The sequence below is a fragment of the Bubalus bubalis genome, chromosome 2 (assembly GCF_019923935.1).
Source record: "Bubalus bubalis isolate 160015118507 breed Murrah chromosome 2, NDDB_SH_1, whole genome shotgun sequence".
Lineage (NCBI taxonomy): Eukaryota > Metazoa > Chordata > Mammalia > Artiodactyla > Bovidae > Bubalus > Bubalus bubalis.
The window spans coordinates 108,175,608-108,198,522 of NC_059158.1; the positions used below are offsets into that span (position 1 = coordinate 108,175,608).

Below are 22,915 nucleotides of genomic sequence, written 5' to 3' on the forward strand. Positions count from 1 at the left end.
TTGCCCAGAAAATCCCACAGACAGAGGAGCCTGGTTTGCTACAGTCTATGAGGTCTCAAGAGTCAAACACGACTTAGTGACTAAACACACACACAAGATTTTAATCATTCATGATGAGAGTTAACTGTTGATTTTTGTTACAAACATATGTCAAAAATAAGCAAAACTGAACACTAATTAAAATGATAAAGATAAATCTTATTCAGTAATAACTATTGCAATAGGACAAGTGTCCAACATAAATTGAAATCAGCTGCATTAAAACAAATGATGAGAAACTTTAAAGGCTGGAATGTGCTTAAAGATGTTCAGCGGGGGTGCAGGGTTGGGAGGTTTGAAATAGTGGAGGAAGGTACATGTTTCTAGGCCTCCTGCTTTTGTTAATTGGTGCTCATTCCGGAGAAGATACTAACCTCTGATCTTTATAACTGGAGTTGTTGTTTAATCACTAAGTCATGTCCAACTCTTTGTGACCCCAGGACTGTAGCCCACTAAGCTCATCTGACCATGGGATTTCCCACCACTCCATACTGGAGCGTGTTTCCATTTCCTTCTCCAGGGGATCTTCCCAACCCAGGGATCAACGAGTCTTCTGCATTAGCAGGTGGATTCTTGACCACTGAGCCATGAGGGAATCCCTTAGGACTGGAGGCAGTGGTATAAATCAGAGCAAGATGCTCACAAAGGCTGGGAGTAAGACTGAAAGAGTTATCTCTTTGAATGTTTATATTTCAAAAGGTGGCTTGCAGGTGCTCAAAAAAAGAAAAAAAAAACACTCTGGGTGGTAGAAGATTTACATGACAAGGGTGCAAAAAAAAAAAAACAGATTTATATTGCAAGCTTTCAAAAATAATTGTTCTAAGATGGGGTTCAGAGGGCTTTCTGCCTATCATCAGGTTGTGGCTGAAACAAACAATGAATTCTCCTGACAGCTTCGTGGAGTCATGGAGCTTTCTAAGGCAGGCACTGTAAGGGGGGCTGAGGTCATTCTAGGGATGCTGCCATGAGCTTTTAGAAACTGTACTATTTGTCCAAGTTTTTTATTGGGTTGAGAGGAAGGGGATGGGGAGAGGATTTGACAGTGAAATTGTTTGTGCTGAGAGTCTGCAGTTTTTATTGGCCAAGGCTGAGGACTAGTTAAAAGGAAGATTAAGCGATGCTTGACTGGAGTTTGGTCAATGAGAGCATCTTTCTCAGGTAACAAAAATTTAAAAGATGCTACAGGATGATAGGTTTAGGGTTAAGGGAAAATTGGCAAGGGACTAGTGATACAAATATTGTCGTTCAATTATGTATGTTAAGTTGTATATTTCAATGTGAATTTGCGTTTATCCTAAAATCTATGACTTAATTCTAAAGGTAGTATCAGAAAGAGACATTTGAATAGTGAGAGAACAATCATACTTGAAATAAGCTAAAAGCATTGTAACAATTTTTTTCACCTGCTGTGTATGATGACATTACAGTAATTCTCTTGGAAAAGAATGTCAGTTGAACTAAAATGGGGCAAATACTTTGAAACAACTGCTATTTTGAAATGATTATGATTACAGGTGAATAAACATACTTGGAGGAATCAAGAAATGACTCTCTTTTCTTCTTTAAAATAATGCCAAACTTGAATTGAATTCTTAGAGACAGCAGTTAATGTAGTTATTTTTTTTTTCTTATTGCTGTAACATCTTTTATGGTGACAAATGTGAAGAATAGTTGACCCATAAAGAAGTTTAAAATGTGCAGAGAATATTTTTGAAAGCCTTAACTTTCCAGTCCAAATTTTTGAACTGGGTGAATTTCCATAGAGAACAAAACATATTAGAGCTATATAAGAAAATATTATTGTAATTTGCAAATCATTGAACAATATTCCTTTTCAGTATGTCTAAAAATACACCTAATTGAACAGGCTTTGAAAACTACTCAACTATTTTTAAAGGCAAGGAAGACAAAACTTATTTTGTCCTTATTAATAGACACCTAATATAATAATATATAGCAAGAGTTAATATCATGATTGCAAAAATAATTGCTGGCTATTTTTGTCAAGTGCATAAATATGGCATTTTAAAATTTCCCAGGTGGACAGATACTAGCTCAATTTAGGAACAGTTGTGTGCTTTTGGATGATTTTGTAAATTTTGTTATTCAATATGTGTTTTTAACTGCTTACTCTATGCTAGGCACTTTGTTAACTATGGGATATACATGGTAAACAGAAAGGATGTTTGTATATTCTCATATATCCTACAATCTTGTGATGAAGTAGAATGATAAATGTATCTAATGTGTAATATAAATTATAAGTGCCTTAAAGAAAAATTCTTTCTTTATGAAACTATTATCATTTGTGCAGTCAATGTTAGTTGCTCATTATTTCAGCCCAAAATGCCAGGTCAAGTATTTTTGTGTATTGTTTATTCTATTTCCATAGCCTCACTGAATTAATAATAATAACAAATATATGAGGTACAATGTATAATTTACCTAAATAAATGACTGTAGTCAGTAAAGGACAAACTAATCCATTCTGGATTATAATTCTAAATCAGACTATAGATGTAGAAAACAATATATAGATATAATACATACATATTTATATATGTATGCTTGTTCCTGTTTATTTATAAACACTGTGATAATCAGATTTTCAGATCATCAGTATATGTGTGTCTCTTTTGGAAGCCCCAAAATTCTGATTTTGCATAATTGCTAAAAGACTGAGCATAATCTTTCCAGTAATAATAGAAACACTTAACTCACTTTAGTTCTATGGAGTACAATAAAGTGTACTGCAAAATTTAGAGAAATGCAAATTTTCCATTCCCAATTTATATCATTAGCCTGTGCTATGCTCGTCATGTCTGACTCTTTTCAGCCCCATAGACTATAGCTCACTAGGCTTCTCTGTCCATGGAATTTCCCAGGCAGGTACACTGGAATGGGCTGCAGTTTCCTTCTCCAAGGGATCTTCCCAACCCAGGGATCGAACCCACATCTCTTACCTCTCTTGCACTGGCAGGCAGATTCTTTACCACTAGCACCACATCAGCAGCCAATTTGTATCATATAGAATTCTATTTGATCATTGGATAAATTTTTCATCATCCCTACCCCTTTAGGACTAAATTAAAAAAAAATCTGTAACGATCTTTCTCAATTTATTTATAATCTTTACTCTAATTCTAGATTTAAAGAAATGAGTTCAATGATTAGTACTTAATTGAACAAAACAATTCATGATGCCCTATTATCTCTTCCTATCCTTTTATAGATGAATGTTCACTGAACAATGGAGGCTGTAGCCACCACTGTTCTGTTGTTCCTGGAAGAGGAATTGTCTGTTCCTGCCCTGAAGGACTTCAACTCGGCAGAGACAATAAAACGTGTGAAATTGTAGATTACTGTAGCAATCATCTAAAGTGCAGTCAAGTGTGTGAACAGCATAAGCAGACAGTCAAGTGCTCATGCTATGAAGGGTGGAAGCTGGACTTGGATGGTGAAAGTTGCTCAAGTGTCGGTAAGTAGATGTATATTTTGCTATATTTAAGAATAGCAAGTGGTATGTGTTCTGTATTGTATATCTTGCTATATTTAAGAATCAGTATTGAGAAAAAAAATCAAAAAACAACTCAGAAAATTACTAATGGATTTGATTAAATTTAGAATAGGCATTAACATATAATGACCCTTAGACCTATGCCAAAATCTTTTGGACAAAAAATATTAAAATAATCCTTTACCGTTACAAGCCATCTGATTATCTTTTCTTTAAATACCTGCTTTTGTCATCTTGCTCCCCAGGTGCTTGTTTTTCTATTCTCCAAAGCTTTTACTTTTATTTATTTTTGAGTGCTTTTTATAACCCCATAAAGTTTGGCCCAGTCCCACACTTCATCTGACTCTCTGTGTTTAGTCATTCATGTCCAAGTTTCTGCAACCCCATGGACTGCAGCCCACCAGGCTCCTCTGTCCTTGGGGATTTTCCAGGCAAGAATACTGGAGTGGGTTGCCATTCCCTCCTCCAGGGGGTCTTGCCAAACTGGGGATCGAACTCAGGTCTCCCACACTGCAGGCGGATTCTTTCCTGTTTGAGCCACCATCTGTATCCCTACTGCTCTTGAAAACAACTTAACTCTGGCTGTATTCATCTCTTGCTTGCCCATTTAAGACATACTGCTGATTCTCTAGGTCATATTCCACAGTAGGAAAAGCAAATGAAAGCTATGGAACGTGCCAAAATTTGAAATCTAATCCTGTAGCTGGCAATCATAGTGTATTTAACCCCAGGCAGGTCACCCAAAACTTTTGAGCTTTGTTTTTCTCATCTTTCAAATATCAATGCCCAGCACAACAACATGTTGCAAAAATGACAAGAAGCACGTTTACTATGCCCCACACTTGTTCAGTGCCTAGTGAGTGGTGGTTTCCCATAACTTCTGTAGATTATTAGTCTGAGTCACTGGGCACTAAGAGGTCCATGGATAGAATTGGAGGGGGTCCATGAAGTTTCTTAAGGAAAAATTTTACACTCTTATTTTCTTTAATCTCTCCCTGAAAGTTAACATTTCTTTGAGTTGTGAATGTATGCCACAGACCAGTTTTTAGCAGCAACAATGACTATGTCTCTGTGAAGTGACCACTGTGAAATATCACTGTGAAGTAATAGTCATATTCATATCATGTTAAAAGTTGTTGCTAATATCTCAAAATCTCTCTTACTCTCAGGCTTTGAAAACTACTGCTCCTTCAGTAATGGGAGTCATTTGATCCACTGCTGAATCTTGTTACTGAATGTGTTAATTTAAAAAAGCACATATATTCCTCCATCAAAAACTGTTTTTATTTATATGATAAATGTATTTGAATATATTTAATTCTTTTTTATTTACCTTTGTTATACTTTTTTATAACAGTTTTTGGACTCTAAAAATTCTGATTATGAGTACCCAGGCTTCATCAGGCTCCTAAGAACCCATATATCATAAACATTTTTCATTTTGTTTCTTCTACTTAGATTGTACTTTCCCTCTTTGTCTCTAAAAATTCTGGATATTTTTAAAACCTACTAATGCAAATCTTTCTTCTTTAATGGAGTCTTCTTCCAAACATGCTGGCTGTCTCCACTCATTTCTCCCTTCTATATCTAGAATTTGTCTAAAGAAATATATGGTCACATTTATTTATTTATGTTTTTATTTATCTCCCTCCTTTACTCTTTACTTCTCCAGTAAAGTAATAGTTGTCTTGAAGTCAGAAATCAAGTTATAGATTTTTATCTTGTGTTTTACATAGTATCCAATAAAGTAATATGCAATTAAAAGGATGATTTTTTTCAGAGAACATTAAATTATTTTATTACTTTATTTCAAATGTTGTCTTGTAGTTTTTTTTTTCCTCTTAAAATTTGAGTCCTAGAAGCATAAATTTAGCAAACATTCATTTGACTTGTTCTCTTACAGAATTCTTGCACAATGTAATTAGCAAGATGAATAGCAGTTTATTGAAATAAAGATAACCATTTCATATACATGTTTGGAGTAGGGGAATGATAGATCAAACTTAGATATATAATCATGTTTTACAAGATAATTGGCTATATTTCTGATTTTTGGATATAGATCACAAAATGATTGACTTATTATGGCTTTGTACTCTATTAAATGAATACTCTATAAAATCAGTTTAACTCAAGTTAAATATTAGAACAATTCAACTTTTGAATATAAGTTACCAGGTGCAAAGGTAACTCTTCTAATGGAATTGACCCCTTCTACTCTCAGCTCAGAAAGAAAATCTAATAGTACCATATCATTTTTCACTGTTAAAATCGCTGTGTATCACACCTAGCTTTGTTGATAATTTAACAGAGAAGCAAAATTATATTTTAGCTTTTAAAATTAGTACAGAGTTTTGTTTGCTGGAAGATTTCTGATTACAGTTTTGATTTCCATACTTGTGATGGGTCTGTTAAGATTTTCTATTTCTTCCTGGTTCAGTTTTGGAAAGTTATACTTTTCTAAGAATTTGTCCATTTCTTCCAAGTTATCCATTTTATTGGCATATAGTTCCCGATAGTAGTCTCTTATGATCCTTTGTTGGAGAAGGCAATGGCACCCCACTCCAGTACTCTTGCCTGGAAAATCCCATGTACGGAGGAGCCTGGAGGGCTGCAGTCCATGGGGTCGCTAAGAGTCGGACGTGACTGAGCGGCTTCACTTTCACTTTTCACTTTCATGCATTGGAGAAGGAAATGGCAACCCACTCCAGTGTTCTTGCCTGGAGAATCCCAGGGACGGGGGAGCCTGGTGGGCTGCCGTCCATGGGGTCGCACAGAGTCAGACACAACTGAAGCGACTTAGCAGCAGCAGCAGCAGCATGATCCTTTGTATTTCTGTGTTGTCTGTTGTGATTTCTCCATTTTCATTTCTGATTTTGTTGATTTGATTCTTCTCCATTTTTTTTTTTTTTTTTTTTTGGTGAGTCTGACTAATGCTTTGTCTATTTCATTTATCTTCTCAAAGAACCAGCTTTTAGTTTCATTGATTTTTGCTATGGTCTCCTTTGTTTCCTTTTCACTTATTTCTCCCCTAATTTTTATGATTTCATTCCTTTTACTAACCCTGGGGTTCTTTATTTATTCCTTTTCTAGTTGCTTTAGGTGTAGGTTATTTATTTCACTTTTGTCTTGTTTCTTGAGGTAAGGTTGTATTGCTATGAACCTTCCCCTTAGCACTGCTTTTACTGAGTCCCATAGGTTTTGGGTTGTTGTGTTTTCACTTTCATTCGTTTCTACTCATATTTTGATTTCTTTTTTTTATTTCTTCTGTGATTTGTTGGTTACTCAGAGCGTGTTGTTTAGCCTCCATATGTTTGTATTTTTATAGTTTTTTTTTTTTTCCTGTAGTTGACAACTAATCTTACCACATTGTGATCAGAAAAGATGGTTGGGATGATTTCATTTTTTTTTTAATTTACCAAGGCTTAGACTTATGGCCCAGGATGTGATCTATCCTGGAGAAGGTTCCATGTCCACTTGAGAAAAAGGTGAAATTCATTGTTTTTGGGTGTAATGTCCCATAGATACCAATTAGGTCTAACTGGTCCAGTGTATCATTTAAAGTCTGTGTTTCCTTGCTAGTTTTCTGTTTAGTTCATCTATCCCTAGGTGTGAGTGGAGTACTAAAGTCTGTCACTATTATTGTGTTACTGTTAATTTCCCCTTTCAAACTTGCTAGCATTTGCCCTACATATTGCTGTGCTCCTATGTTGGGTGCATATATATTTTAATTGTTATATCTTTTTCTTGGATTGACCCTTGATCAGACAGCTTCACAGCTGAATTCTACCAAAAATTTTCAGAAGAGCTAACACCTATCCTACTCAAACTCTTCCACAAAATTGCAGAAGAAGGTAAACTTCCAAACTCATTCTGTGAGGTCACCATCACCCTAATACCAAAACAAGACAAAGATGCCACAGAAAAAAAATAAAACTACAGGCCAATATCACTGATTAACATAGATGCAAAACTCCTTTTGCATGACCAAGTGAGCTTTATCCCAGGGATGCAAGGATTCTTTAATATTGGCAAATCAATCAATGTGATATACCACATTAACAAATTGAAAGATAAAAACCATATGATTATCTCAATAGATGCATAGAAAGCCTTTGACAAAATTCAACATCCATTTATGATAAAAACCCTCTAGAAAACAGGCATAGAAGGAACATAGCTCAACATAATAAAAGCCATATATGATAAACCCACAGCAAACATTATCCTCAATGGTGAAAAATTGAAAGCATTGTCCCTAAAGTCAGGAATAAGACAAGGTGCCCACTCTCACCACTACTATTCAACATAGTTTTGGAAGTTTTAGCCACAGCAATCAGAGAAGAAAAAGAAATAAAAGGAATTCAGATTGGAAAAGAAGAAGTAAAACTCTGTTTGCAGATGGCATCATCCTCTACATAGAAAACCCTAAAGACTCCACCAGAAAATTATTAGAGCTAATCAGTGAATATATTAAAGTTGAAGGATATAAAATTAACACACAGAAATCCCTTGCATTCCTATACACTAGCAATGAGAAAACAGAGAAATTAAGGAAACAATTCCATTCACCATTGTGATAAAAAGAATGAAATACTTAGGAATAAATCTACCTAAAAAAACAAAAGACCTATATATAGAAAACTATAAAACACTGATGAAAGAAATCAAAGATGATACAAATAGATGGAGAAATATACCATGTTCATAGATCAGAAGAACTGATATAGTAAAAATGAGTATAATACCCAAAGCAATCTATAGATTCAGTGCAATCCCTATCAAGCTACCAATGGTATTTTTCAGAGAACTAGAAAAAATCATTTCACAACTTGTATGGAAATACAAAAAACCTTGAATAGCCAAAACAATCTTGAGAAAGAAGAATGTAACTGGAGGAATCAACCTGCCTGACTTCAGACTATACTACAAAGCTACAGTCATCAAGATAGTATGGTACTAGCACAAAGACAAAAATATAGATCAGTGGAACAAAAGAGAAAGCCCAGAGATAAATCCACGCACCTATGGACACCTTATCTTTGACAAAGGAGGCAAGAATACACAGTGGAGAAAAGACAATCTCTTTAACAAGTGGTGTTGGGAAACTGGTCAACCAATTGTAAAAGAATGAAACTAGAATACTTTCTAACACCATACACAAAAATAAACTCAAAATGGATTAAACATCTAAACGTAAGACCAGAAAGTATAAAACTCCTAGAGGAAAACATAGGCAAAACAGTCTCTGACATAAATCACAGCAGCATCCTCTATGACCACCTCCCAGAGTAATGGAAATAAAAGCAAAAATAAACAAATGGAACCTAATTAAACTTAAAAGCTTTTGAGAAATGAAAGAAATTATAAGAAAGGTGAAAAAACAGCCTTCAGAATGGGAGAAAAGGATAGAAAACAAAGCAACTGACAAAGAATTAATCTCAAAAATATACAAGCAGCTCCTGCAGCTCAATTCCAGAAAAATAAGTGACCCAATCAAAATAGGCCAAAGAACTAAAGAGACATTTCTCCACAGAAGACATCAGATGGCTAACAAACACATGAAAAGATGCTCAATATCACTCATTATCAGAGGAAGGCAAATCAAAACCACAATGAGGTACCATCTCATGCCAGTCAGAATGGCTGCTATCCAAAAGTCTACAAACAATAAAAGCTGGAGAAGGTGAGGAGAAAAAGGAACTTTCTTACACTGTGGGTGGGAATGCAAACTAGTACAGACACTATGGAGAACAGTGTGGAGATTCCTTAAAAAGCTGGAAATAGAACTGCCATTTGACCCAGCAATCCCACTTCTGGGCATACAACCGAGGAAACCAGAATTGAAAGAGACACATGTACCCCAATGTTCATTGCAGCACTGTTTATAATAGCCAGCACATGGAAGCAACCTAGATGTCCATCATCAGACGAATGGATAAGAAAGCTGTGGTACATATCCACAATGGAGTATTACTCAGCCATTAGAAAGAATGCATTTGAATCAGTTCTAATGAGGTGGATGAAACTGGAGCCTATTATACAGAGTGAAGTAAGTCACAAAGAAAAACACCAATACAATATGCTAACACATATATATATGGAATTTAGAAAGATGGTAACAATAACTCTGTATATGAGATAGCAAAAGAGACACTGATGTAAAGAACAGTCTTTTGGACTCTGTGGGGAAGTCCTTCTCCTGCCTTCTCTGTGGGAGGACTCTGATGGGATACAGAGTGAAGTAAGTCACAAAGAAAAACACCAATACAATATACTAACACATATATATGGAATTTAGATGATTTGAGATCATCTAAATGATCTGTGGGATAATTTGAGAGGGTAGCATTAAAACGTGTATATTATCATATGTGAAGCGGATCGCCAGTCCAGGTTCAATGCATGAGACAGGGTGCTCAGAGCTGGTGCGCTGGGATGACCCTGGGGGATGGGATGGGGAGGGAGGCGGGAGGGGGGTACTGGATGGGGAACACATATGTGCCCATGGCTGATTCATGTTGATGTTTGGCAAAAACTATTGCAATATTGTAAAGTAATTAGCCTCCAATTAAAATAAATAAATTAATTTAAAAATAAAAATAAAATAAATAAAATTAGTATGGAAATTTTTTCCTGCTAATAATTTAGCACTTTCCTAATATACAGTATACTACATACCGTTGTCATCATTTATATTGTTGCAGATAATAAAGGTTTTGTTAGGCATTAAAATTTATTTTTTATTTAAACCAATTTTCATATAAAAAAATTGATTCTTTTTTTCACATCAATTCTTTTTGAAAAACCTACAGCAAATTCATAGTTCAATAAAATGAATTGACTATTAACTTTGGGCTTTAAAAGTAAAATTTCTTTTTTCTTGCTCTCTTTTGTTCCTTTTTTCCATCATTCCTAAGCTGAGTGCTTCTTTTTAAAATGTGTTCTCTTTATTGAATGCAATATCTGTGATTAATCTTCTTGACATTTTAAGAATAAAATAATAATACTCTTTATGGCTCAAATTAGAAACATGACTCACTCATTTATTTTCCTCTTGAATTTTCCTCTGTAGTTGTCTCATGATTTTCTCCTTTCTTTTCTAATAATTCCTTCCTAAAATTTTGCACTCTGTCCTTGGCTGAATTGCTGAGTTCATTACTCTATTTTTTCCTAGGTTCACTTTTAACATTTTATTAGTTAACTACAATATGATTTTCAAAAGACTTATTTATGATTGTTATTTTTTATTTAATATGCCTGTAAACCTCACTTCTCTTAGGCATTTGAATACTTTATTTTGTCAGCTCCTTATACATTCCCTCTTCAGTACATAATTTGTTAATCACTTTTTTCCTAAGTATTTTATTTTTACTTATAATAACCCAGAATACTACTAACTGCATTTCTTTTCTATCTCTGGTTTCTTTGCCATTTGGCAGGTAGGCTACTTACAAATTATCAGCACGTTTCTAATAACATCAGAAAGAACATAGTAGCATCACTCTTTTATTTTCTCTCGGCATGATTAGGTTAGATTTACCCACCAATATGTTTCTTTGTTTTTAATCACATTTTCTAAAATAGTTTTAAAATTCTATTTTAAAATTTATATATTTTTTTTTAAAAAAAGAGATCTTGGATATAAATAAAAATGTATAAACATAGTAACCACCTATTAGTACACTGTGTCCATCACAAACTTTCTACAGTTATTTTTGAAGGTACATTTTATTTTATATGTTTTATTGAGTTATAGTTGATTTGGAGCTCCATTTATTGAATTTTTTTCAGAGTTCCATTTATTTTGTATTTTTATTGAGTTATAGTTGATTTGGAGCTCCATTTATAACTTGGGTTTTTTGTTTTTTTTTTTTTTTTTTTTGCACCCACATATTTATTTGCATCCAAATATTTTTTTGCACCCAAACTTTAATTCTAGAAAAAAAGTATCTGTACTGCAGCATGGAGTTACACATATTGTCTTGATGATGGCAATACTCACTCTTGCCTAATTTTTATCATCCTCCTGTTTTAAACTCCAGTAGTTGGTGATGGACAGGGAGGCCTGGAGTGCTGCCATCCATGGGGTTGCAGAGAGTCAGACACGACCGAACTGAACTGTTCTACAACTTGTGAGAAGTAAAATAAAAAGTTGAAGAAATATGGTGTTTTTATTGTAAAGGGAGAGGGTAATCTAATCTGTAAGATGAGAGTTAATGGAAAGAACTTAGTGTGAATAAGAACATAGTAAAGAATAAAATGATGTTTATAACTCAATGGTCTATCTTGGAGAACTATGGAAATTAAAGGTGAAGAGATCAGGAGAATGAATTTGATGGCAGGGTTGGGGGGGGGTGGGGTTGTGCAGGGAGGACATTTATAATCTGGCCATTCATTCCTTTATCTAAATAAAGTGAGATTTATGCCTGTCAGTCTACATCTGTGATTTTATTTATTTATTTTTTTAATTTTATTTTATTTTTAAACTTTACATAATTGTATTAGTTTTGCCAAATATCAAAATGAATCTGCCACAGGTATACATGTGTTCCCCATCCTGAACCCTCCTCCCTCCTCCCTCCCCATACCATCCCTCTGGGTCATCCCAGTGCACTAGCCCCAAGCATCCAGTACCGTGCATCGAACCTGGACTGGCAACTCGTTTCATACATGATATTTTACATGTTTTAATGCCATTCTCCCAAATCTTCCCACCCTCTCCCTCTCCCACAGAGTCCATAAGACTGTTCTATACATCAGTGTCTCTTTTGCTGTCTCGTACACAGGGTTATTGTTACCATCTTTCTAAATTCCATATATATGCGTTAGTATACTGTATTGGTGTTTTTCTTTCTGGCTTACTTCACTCTGTATAATAGGCTCCAGTTTCATCTACCTCATTAGAACTGATTCAAATGTATTCTTCTTAATGGCTGAGTAATACTCCATTGTGTATATGTACCACTGCTTTCTTATCCATTCATCTGCTGATGGACATCTAGGTTGCTTCCATGTCCTGGCTATTATAAACAGTGCTGCGATGAACATTGGGGTACACATGTCTCTTTCCCTTCTGGTTTCCTCAGTGTGTATGCCCAGCAGTGGGATTGCTGGATCATAAGGCAGTTCTATTTCCAGTTTTTTAAGGAGGTACACTGCTGATTGTCACCTGTGACTGTCAAGTATGATAATATCTTCTGCATTCTCTCTGAAAATCTTATACTCTATTGAATCCAATACTCTATTCACATCTCTCTCCTCTGTAAATCATTTCTTTCTTTCTTTCCTTCTGGTCTTTTTTTTTTTTTTCTTTTTATTTATTTTTCTATGGAAGTATAGTTGATTTACAATGTATTAGTTTCAGGTGAACAAAAAAGTGGTTAAATTTTATCTATATTATTTTTCATATTATTTTCCCTTGTAAGTTATTAGAAAATATTGAGTATAGTTCCCTGTGCTATACAGTAGGCCCTTATTGTTTGTCTATTTTATATTATATATAGTAGTGTACCTATGTTAATCCACAAATCCATATGAATCATTTCTGGAAGTTAATTATAACATTGTTCATAGCTTCCATTTATCAAGTATCTAAAATGTTGTAGGTAATTTATTTGTAGATACGTAATAAAATATGTGTACCTATTGAAACTAAGACCAGATCAGATCAGATCAGATCAGTCGCTCAGTCGTGTCTGACTCTTTGCGACCCCATGAATCGCAGCACGCCAGGCCTCCCTGTCCATCACCAACTCCTGGAGTTCACCGAGACTCACGTCCATCGAGTCAGTGATGCCATCCAGCCATCTCATCCTCTGTCGTCCCCTTCTCCTTCTGCCCCCAACCCCTCCCAGCATCAGAGTCTTTTCCAATGAGTCGACTCTTTGCATGAGGTGGCCAAAGTACTGGAGTTTCAGCTTTAGCATCATTCCTTCCAAAGAAATCCCAGGGCTGATCTCCTTCAGAATGGACTGGTTGGATCTCCTTGCAGTCCACGGGACTCTCAAGAGTCTTCTCCAACACCACAGTTCAAAAGCATCAATTCTTCGGCGCTCAGCCTTCTTCACAGTCCAACTCTCACATCCATACATGACCACTGGAAAAACCAAAGCCTAGACTAGACGAACCTTTGTTGGCAAAGTAATGTCTCTGCTTTTGAATATGCTATCTAGGTTGGTCATAACTTTCCTTCCAAGGAGTAAGCATCTGTTAATTTCATGGCTACAGTCACCATCTGTAGTGATTTAAGATTACTTCATTTACTCAGAGCCTGTGGTAAAGAGATGCTAGAGAAGAGCTTTTGGACTTCATTACTCATGACTCCAGGAACTTTTACAAGCTGTTCTGAAGATTCAGTTCATCTCTATTTACGATGTGCCCTCAAATTCCCATAATGTCTTTGAATAGTCTGTTTCATAAGCTTATTTCTATTACTTACACCTAAACTTTTTTTTCAAAGCAGAGATTAAATCAAATTATTTTATACTTCTTTTGAAATTTATGAAAATTGTGTAGTAAATGCTAATTGAATATAAAAATGCCCTTTATTACTTAAAATACCAATATATTTTTACTATGTTTTTACCATTTGTACTGAGTACAATTGGTATGTTCGTTCTAACCACTGTGTATAATCATGTGACATGTAATACCAGTTTCTGTTTATCCATTCTATCACATAGGTCCACTCAAATCATCCCCAATCTTTACACAAATACCACTGCCATAGACATAGATTTATCTATAGTTTTATAAATCTGCTTGAAAATTTTCAAGACTAAAACACCCAGTGCATGGGATGTACTTATATTTACCATGAATAAGTAGAAACAGTTATTCTTCAGAGTGACTGAACAGACTCCATGTACACCAACAATACATGTCCAAAGTTCCCACATCCTTGCCAGCTCAAAATTATCAAACATTCTAATATTTTTCCCCAATATATAGGAGTTAAGAGTAGAATGATATTTTTCATTGCTTTAGTTGGTATTTTTTCTTATTATTTATATATGAATTTGGGCATTTCTCTATATACCTGTTAGTCTTTTGCATCTCTCCATTTACTTTGGTTATTATCCTGTTAACATTATTGCCTTCCCTTATTGATTCAGAGAAATTAGCCATCTGTTATGAACTTTAGACATTTCAAGCATCTCCATTCAGTTATCCATCTATTAATTTCATTCACACTGACCTTTGTTAACCAATTCCACTTTATCGTTCTCCTTTCTCATTCACTTCTTTCTTTACTCCATTTCTTTTCTTCTTTCAGTAATTATTTTTATCACCTCCATACTCAGTGTCTTCTGGGCTAGCTATTTATTCATTGATTCTGATAATCATTCATTCATTTACTTATGTAATCACAAATATTTATTAAATGAGACCAAGCAAGAGGCCCTGGGCCATGTCGTACAATCCCTTACCCCAGTGCATTTATGGTCAAGCTATTTTGTTTTTAATGGTTTACACAAGTTTTTTTTTTGTTTTTTTTTTTAAGATTTCTTTATTTTTGGCTGTGCTCAGTCTTCATTGCTGAGCATGGGCTTTCTCTAGTTGTAGAGAGCAGAGCCTACTCTCTAGGTGCGATGCATGAGCTTCTCATTACTGTAGCTTATCTTGTTGTGGAGCACAAGTTCTAAGGTGTGCAGGCTTCAGTAGTTGTGGCTCCCAGACTCTAGAGCACAGGCTCAGTAGTTGTGATGTACAGGATTAGTTGTTCTGCTGCATGTGGAATCTTCCTGGAGCAGGGATCAAACCCATGTCCCCTGCATTGGCAGGCAGATTCTCAACCACTAGACCACTAGCGCAGGGGAGCCCTGCGCTCATGCTCTCCCTCTCTCTTGGTCTCTGACTTTCTCTTTCATATATACAAACAGACATCAAATGCAGATTCTTGCCACTTAAAAGTCTATTCTACCCTTCATTCTATAGATTCTATCCTCTGCCTTCATATGTATCACACTTCAGTAATGCTGGACTATCATTCCTTCCTAGCATAACTAGGGCTGAATTAATGGAAAAACGGTAGGAGTAATATATATTGAGCTAGAGAAATGATAAACCATTTATTACTTGGTGAGTCTCTACTGTGTAAAAGAAATGTATCTGATATGGGAAGAGAGAAATCCAAATAAATTCTTATATATGAGAGCAGAGAAGACAGTAAAAATTCTGAATAGGAGAGAAAACACTATAACTATAATATCATTTTGTGTTTAATATTATATATATGGAAAAGAATTAGGAGCTATTCATATAGAATTGCTAGCTGTAGAGTTATAATCACAATTTAGCCTAAGAGGACTATAGAGGGACTCTTTTCCTTAGACAAGTCATCTATTGCTTTCATATCCTATTTTGTAAAAATTATTGTGCAAACCTGAAATGGAAATAAAAGAAAATCCAAGAAAAGAGAATTACAGATAGAAAATTACAATATTTTGAACATTTTTAAAAAGCTACTTCTGATGTAATATGTTTATAAACATGAAATTAATTACTATAAAATATAAACTGTAACCTTATTTTTTTGGTGTGTATATAATCACATAATATGCTAAAGTAGAAAAATTCCAAGCCACTTCTTTGTAGAGTGTGATGTACTGGCCTGAGCTGTTAAATTCAGTCACTTACTAGACAGGAGCTAGTATACTGGAAAAAAAAATTGTTAGAAGACTGTAAAAATGATGACTGTTTCACCATTTGTTGATACTCATTTCAAATCAAGTTTGCCTCAAAAGAATTTTATATATCTACATCAAAACTGAATCACCTAAAATTTATTAATTGTGTTTTATTGTTAAATGTTTTATATAGAGTTTTTGTTTGTTTTCATTAAAGAAAAGACCATTGTGAGACCTATAATTTTTAAAACTAGTATTTATAATTTCCCAGTAGTATGTAAAATGGCATACTGGGTTATTTATTTCAGATTTCATTATTCTCTCAAAGAGGAAATAGTAACAACAAATCCAAACAAGTATTTTTTGATCATCTGTTTTTCTCTATTTTATCAATTTCTATAGTTTTATTGATTATATTCTTCCTAGTTCCTGTGAGTTAATTCTTTTTATATTTTCTGAATTATTGAGTTGAAATGTTATTTTTTGTGTGTTTGAATATGCTAGTCAACTAGCGTAAATATACAAAGAAGAAAAGCGTTAAACTCTCAGAATGCTATATTGTCTTTCCTTATGTAGATAGAAAAATTTTCAGAGTTGAGTTTAGTTATACAGAGTAATCAAATGAGGTAAAAATACATGATTTTTAGTTAACAGTGACTAAAAATAGTATATGTACAGTTCTTTACTTTTTATAAATTTCTACACTTATTACCATATTTCTTTTTTCTTATGACAGATAAATTGAGATACACAATTCAGTGCTCTATAGTGTATTTAGAGAGTAATACAACTGTTGCTGCTGCTGCTGCTGCTGCTAAGTCGCTTCAGTCGTGTCTGACTCTGTGCGACCCCATAGACGGCAGCCCACCAGGCTCCGCCGTTCCTGGGATTACCACTGTCTAATTTTAGAGTATTTTAATCGCCCTCAACAAACCCCACAGACATTAGAAATCACTCCCCATAAACCCCTACATGTGACTCTGGCAACCACTAGTTTATTTTCTGTCTCTGTAGATTTGCCTATTCTGGACATTACATAAAAATGGAAGAGGTCCTTGGTTATCTATTTTAAATATAGTAGTATGCAACTGAACTGAACTGAACTGATGTACATATCAATCCCAAACTCCCAATCTATCCCTCCCAGCCACCCTTCCCTGCTGGTAACCATAAGTTCATTCTCTATGAGTCTGTTTCTGCTTTATAAATAATTTTATTTGAATATTTTTTTTAATATTTTACATGTAGATTATCAGTACAGGTTCAGTTCGGTCTCTCAGTCGTGTCCAACTCTTTGCAACTCCATGAACGGCAGCATACCAGGCCTCCCTGTCCATCACCAACTCCCGGAGTTTACCCAAACTCATGTAGACAATTATCACATGATAATTGTCTTTCTCTGTCTTATTTACTTCACTTAGTATGATAATCCCTAGGCCCATTCAAGTTCCTGCAAATGGCATTCATTTCATTCTTTTTAATGACTGAGTAATTAGGATTGGTGTTTATTAAAATGCCACAAAGTTTGCTGTTCTTACTGATATTCAGCATTTTTTTCTTAATAACACTGGTTATTACTAGACTTTGGTTAATTTCTAGAGTTTAGGGAAAATGACCATTTTGCTAGTATTTTTATTGTTTCTAATGGAGGACAGGACTTTTAGAAGTCCTTACTCCATCATTTTGGAATTATTCTTATCTCATTAATTTTTAATAGCTCATGCTTTTTAATCTACACATTTGATGTCATAATATTTCTATTTTTTTTAATTCCCTATTTGTGTGTGCTTAGTCACTAAATTGTGTCCAACTCTTTGTGACCCCATGGACTGTAGACTGCCAGGCTCCTCTGTCCATGGGTATTCTCCAGGCAAGAATACTGAGTAGGTTGCCATGCCCTCCTCTAGGAGATATTCCCAACCCAGGGATCAAACCCAGATCTTCCACATTGCAGGTGGATTCTTTACCATCTGAGCCACCAGGGAAGCCAAAGAATACTGGAGTTGGTACCTTATCCCTTCTCCAGAGGATCTGCCTGACCCAGGAATCAAACCAGGGTTTCCTGCATTGCAGATAGATTCTTTACCAGCTGAGCTACTAGGGAAGCCCAAGAGCAGTAAATGCTATCTTAAATATGAGTTCTCCTGAGGGGAAAAGCATATATGTCATACCCAAACAATTCTTGTTTCATTTATGAATATTTCTTAGAAGCTGGCTGGATATAACAATTCCTTCTATTACTAGTTAAAATTTTCATTCATAAAATAGTTTTAATAGGAAATAAATCCCAATGCCAAAAATTGAATCTGTGCAGAATTAGATAAGAAATAGTTTTCTTCCTACTCTGAGCTCATCATCCTTCCTGTGGCAGAAGTAACAACATTACTTCATTAATCTCTCATAATGTATTCTGTGATTTACCTACATATAGGTCTATAAAATTTTTTTTTTATTTTTTAACTCAAATGGTAGTATCTGATGCATATCTGATTCACATCTTACCATTTTCTACTTACAAAATATTAGAAACTATTGCATATTAACATATGCATATTAATCATATTCATTAATATGACCTTATACTATTATACTTTGTGACTAGATCATATATTATTTATCCAGCCATCTATTGGTGAATATTTATGTTGCCTAATCATTTGCTACCATAAATGATATTGCAAAGGATTTCTGTCCTCATCTACAAATGTTTATATGTATAATTCTATTTTTATAAATGGATTTAATTATCAAGGGGTGAAAATATGCTTAAACTTTTGATGAATATTGTCCAGTAGCACTGTATAGGGCTTATACTTCCATTATCAGTATATCAGATGGCCTTTTGTCTACACTTTAACCAGTACAGTGTCTAATCAAAAATTTTCAGTTTTAAAATCCATTTATCATTTTATAAGAGTATTGAATATTTTTAATATTTTGACCTTGTTTATATTTTCCTTCTATGAATTTTCTTTTTAATGTCCTTTATGCCTTATTCATATGAATATTTTCTATTGTCAATATGTAGGAGCTCATATATTTTAAATAATTTAGCCTTTATTATAATGTAGATATTTTGCCTAGTTTGCCATTTGTCTTTTGACTTTTTTACCTGTTTTTCTCCTACAATTTCTTCAATATACATTAAACATCCTTCTTTAGGTCATCTGTGATTTGCATTATGCTCAGAAAGACTTTTCCCAGTCTAGCATACTAAAAATAATGCTTCTATATTTACTTCTATTTTTTATACTTTTATTTATCATTTTAAATATGTTAAGTCACTTGGGAATTATTTTTTAAGTCAGAAAATTTTCCAATGTAATTTTTTCCTAGTTCACTCCAGTTGTTCAGTAGTGTCAGACTCTTTGTGACCCCATTTTCCCTATTATTGACCCCAAAGCTATCATATTTCTATGCCTTCTCGTCAGTTATGGGTCATTGCCAAAGTATTTTATATTAAAATAATAATATTTTTTCATGCCTGTTGGACTTATTCATTTTTATATATTTCCCTTGAATTAACAGGATGCAGTTTCCTGTTGAAGCCCAATTTTGAAAATAATCTTTAGAATTATCTAGTATTATTTCAAAGAATGAAATTTTTAATTTTGTTGCATCATTTGTTGTTATTCCTTCACTATCATGTCCAACTCTTTGGGACCCCATGGACTGCAGCACACCAGGCTTCCCTATCCTTCACTATCTCCCAGTGTTTGCTCAAACTCGTGTCCATTGAGTCAGTGATGCTATCTAACCATCTCATCCTCTGCCACCCTCTTCTTCTCTAGCCCTCAATCTTGCCCAGCATCAGGGTCTTTTCCAATGAGTCGACTCTTCACATCAGGTGGTCAAAGTATTGGAGCTTCAGTATCAGTACTTCCAATGAATATTCAAGGTTGATTTCCTTCAGGATTGACTTGATTTAATCTCCTTGCTGTCCAAAGGACTCTCAAGCGTCTTCTCCAGCACCACAGTTTGAAGACATCAATTCTTCAGTGCTCCGCCTTTTTTTAATTGTCCAACTCTCACATCCATACATGACTACTGGGAAAAACATGGCTTTGACTATACGACCTTTATTAACAAAGTGATACTTCTGCTTTTTAATACACTGTCTAGGTTAGTCATTGCTTTTCTTCAAAGAAGCAGGTGTCTTTTAATTTCATGGCTGAAGTCACCATCTGTGGTGATTTTGGAGCTCAAGAAATTAAAGTCTGTCACTGTTTCCATTATTTCCCCATCTATTTGCCATGAAGTGATGGGGCCCAATGCCTTGATCTAATTTTTTTGAATGTTGAGTTTTAAGTCAGCTTTTTCACTCTCCTGTTTCACCTTCATCAAAAGGCTCTTTAGTTCCTTTTCACTTTCTGCCACTAGGGTGGTATCATCTGCATATCTGATTATTGATATTTCTCCTACAATCTTGATTCCAGCTTGTGAGTCATCCAGCCCAGCATTTCACATGATGTACTTTGCATATAAGTTGAATAAGCAACATTATAGTAAATTTATGAATTAATTCATGCAGATGCAAATCTTTGGGGAATTGTTTATTTGTTTGTCTCTATCTGATAAAGCTATATACTGTTCCTGTTTTAAAGTCATTAAATGTCTTTATGTACTCTAAATATTTCTTAATATTTTTATTCCCGTTTGTATTTTATTTTTTTACCCTTTTTTTTGTTGCTAATGTGCATTTGTTTTTTCATTTTGTTTTTTTAAAATTTGGCTTGAAAGTGAAAGTGAAAGTCGCTCAGTCATGTCCGACTCTTTGCAAATCCATGGACTACACAGTCCATGGAATTCTCCAGGCCAGAATACTGGAGTGGGTAGCCTTCCCCTTCTCCAAGGGATCTTCCCAACCCAGGGATTGAACCCAGGTCTCCCACATTGCAAGTGGATTCTTTACCAGCTGAGCCACAAGGGAAGAACAATACTGGATTGGGTAGCATATCCCTTCTCCAAGGGATCTTCTCGACCCACGGATCAAACTGGGGTCTCCTGCATTGCAGGTGGATTCTACCAACTGATCTATCAGGGTAATTTGGGTTAGCTGCTATCATTTTTAGGAAGGCTAGTGATTTTTTCAAAAATTTTGTCCCGAACCTTTGTTACTGAATTCTCTTTCTCTTCTGTTGTAATTTCGTCAGTTGATTATCCTAAATTTTCCAAGTATCATTTTTTTTTTAACTTGTAAATAGTAGTTTATTTTTAGCACCTCCTTTCCACTTTTTGCTGCTTCTTTTTCTCTCCTGGGGCTTCCTGGTGGCTCAGAAGTAAAGAATCCGCCCGCAGTTCAGGAGATGCAGGAGATGACAGTTTGATCCCTGGGTCAGGAAGATCCCTTTGGAGGAGGAAATGGAAACTCACTCTAGTATTCTTGCCGGGAAAATCCCATGGACAGAGGAATCTGGCCAGCTACAGTACATAGGGTTGCAAAGAGTCAGACGTGACTGTGCTACTGAACATGTACACATGTTCTCACTTGTCTACATCATTTAAAACTTTCAGAAAGATGAAACATTAGTGGACATCCTGATCTTTTACCTCACTTTAGTGGGATTGCTTTCAGAGATTCTCCTTTAAACATGATGCTAGATTTTAGATTATGATTAGATTACACACATGTATTTATGTATAAAAAACAAAAGTAGATACTTTGTTGAAGCAGCCATTCTGTGATTTAAAAACTGCATGTCCTTTAACAGTATTCAATATAAACTTCTCTCACAAGCAGTTGCTGCACTATAATTTACTGCTTAACTAAGACTATAAACCACAGGAAGGAAAGGTTCTTCAGAGTTGTAATGCCCCTAGCTTCAGCATGTGCTAGGAAATATCTGACTGTTTTTAAAGTGTTATCACCCTGCCTTTTCTCTTACTCAGTATCTGTTTTGCTTATTTCTTTGATCTCTAAAACTTAATAATAGTAATTAATCATAGTAATTATTAAATATTTATTAAGATATTAAATATTTACACTTTTAATTCTCAATTATCCTGATAACTCAGTATGTTATATACTTTACTTTTTTTTTTTCAAAAACTATTGAGGATCCGTGAGTCTTAGTAAATTTCTCATATTCATACAGCTTGTTAACAACAGAACTCTGTCTTAAACCATCAGCTTCTGACTCCAAGTTTATTACTTTTGACTACATCACAGTTTGCCTACATTTGTATTTACTGTGATGATTGTCAGCTTATAAAGCAAACTTGCATGAAGTGAAGTAAAGTGAAAGTTGCTCAGTCGTGTCCAACTCTTTGCGGCCCCATGGACTATGCAGTCCATGGAATTCTCCAGGCCAGAATATTGGAGTAGGTAGCCTTTTCCTTCTTCATGGGATCTTCCCAACCCAGGGATTGAACCTAGGTCTCCTGCATTGCAGACAGATTCTTTACCAGCTGAGCCACAAAGGAAGCCCAAGAATACTGGAGCGGGTAGCCTATGCCTTCTCCAGTGGATCTTCTCGACTCAGGAATCAAACCAGGGTCTCTTGCATTGCAGGCAGATTATTTGCCAACTGAGCTAATTTCCATACTTCATCTAATTGGATTCTGATAGCAGCAGTTTAAGTTATATTGAAAGGTGATTATTGTGAACTCATTTTACAGATAAGGAAATTTAATTCTTGAAGAGATAAAGAATGTTTCTAGGCTAACACTTGTTTCATAGCCAAAGCAGGTTATCAAGCAAGGTTTATTGATACAAAACAACCATTTT

The 22,915-nt window shown here is 34.9% G+C and overlaps 1 protein-coding gene across 1 annotated transcript in view; it reads left to right on the forward strand.

Moving 5' to 3' along the window:
* The window catches only part of LRP1B (LDL receptor related protein 1B), a 2,209,913-nt gene that overhangs the window by 1,421,594 nt on the left and 765,404 nt on the right, over positions 1 to 22,915 (forward strand). The window contains exon 23 of the mRNA XM_025261770.3: positions 3,272 to 3,517. Coding sequence (XP_025117555.3) covers positions 3,272 to 3,517 — 246 coding nt within the window. The remainder of the gene's footprint in view (positions 1 to 3,271; positions 3,518 to 22,915) is intronic.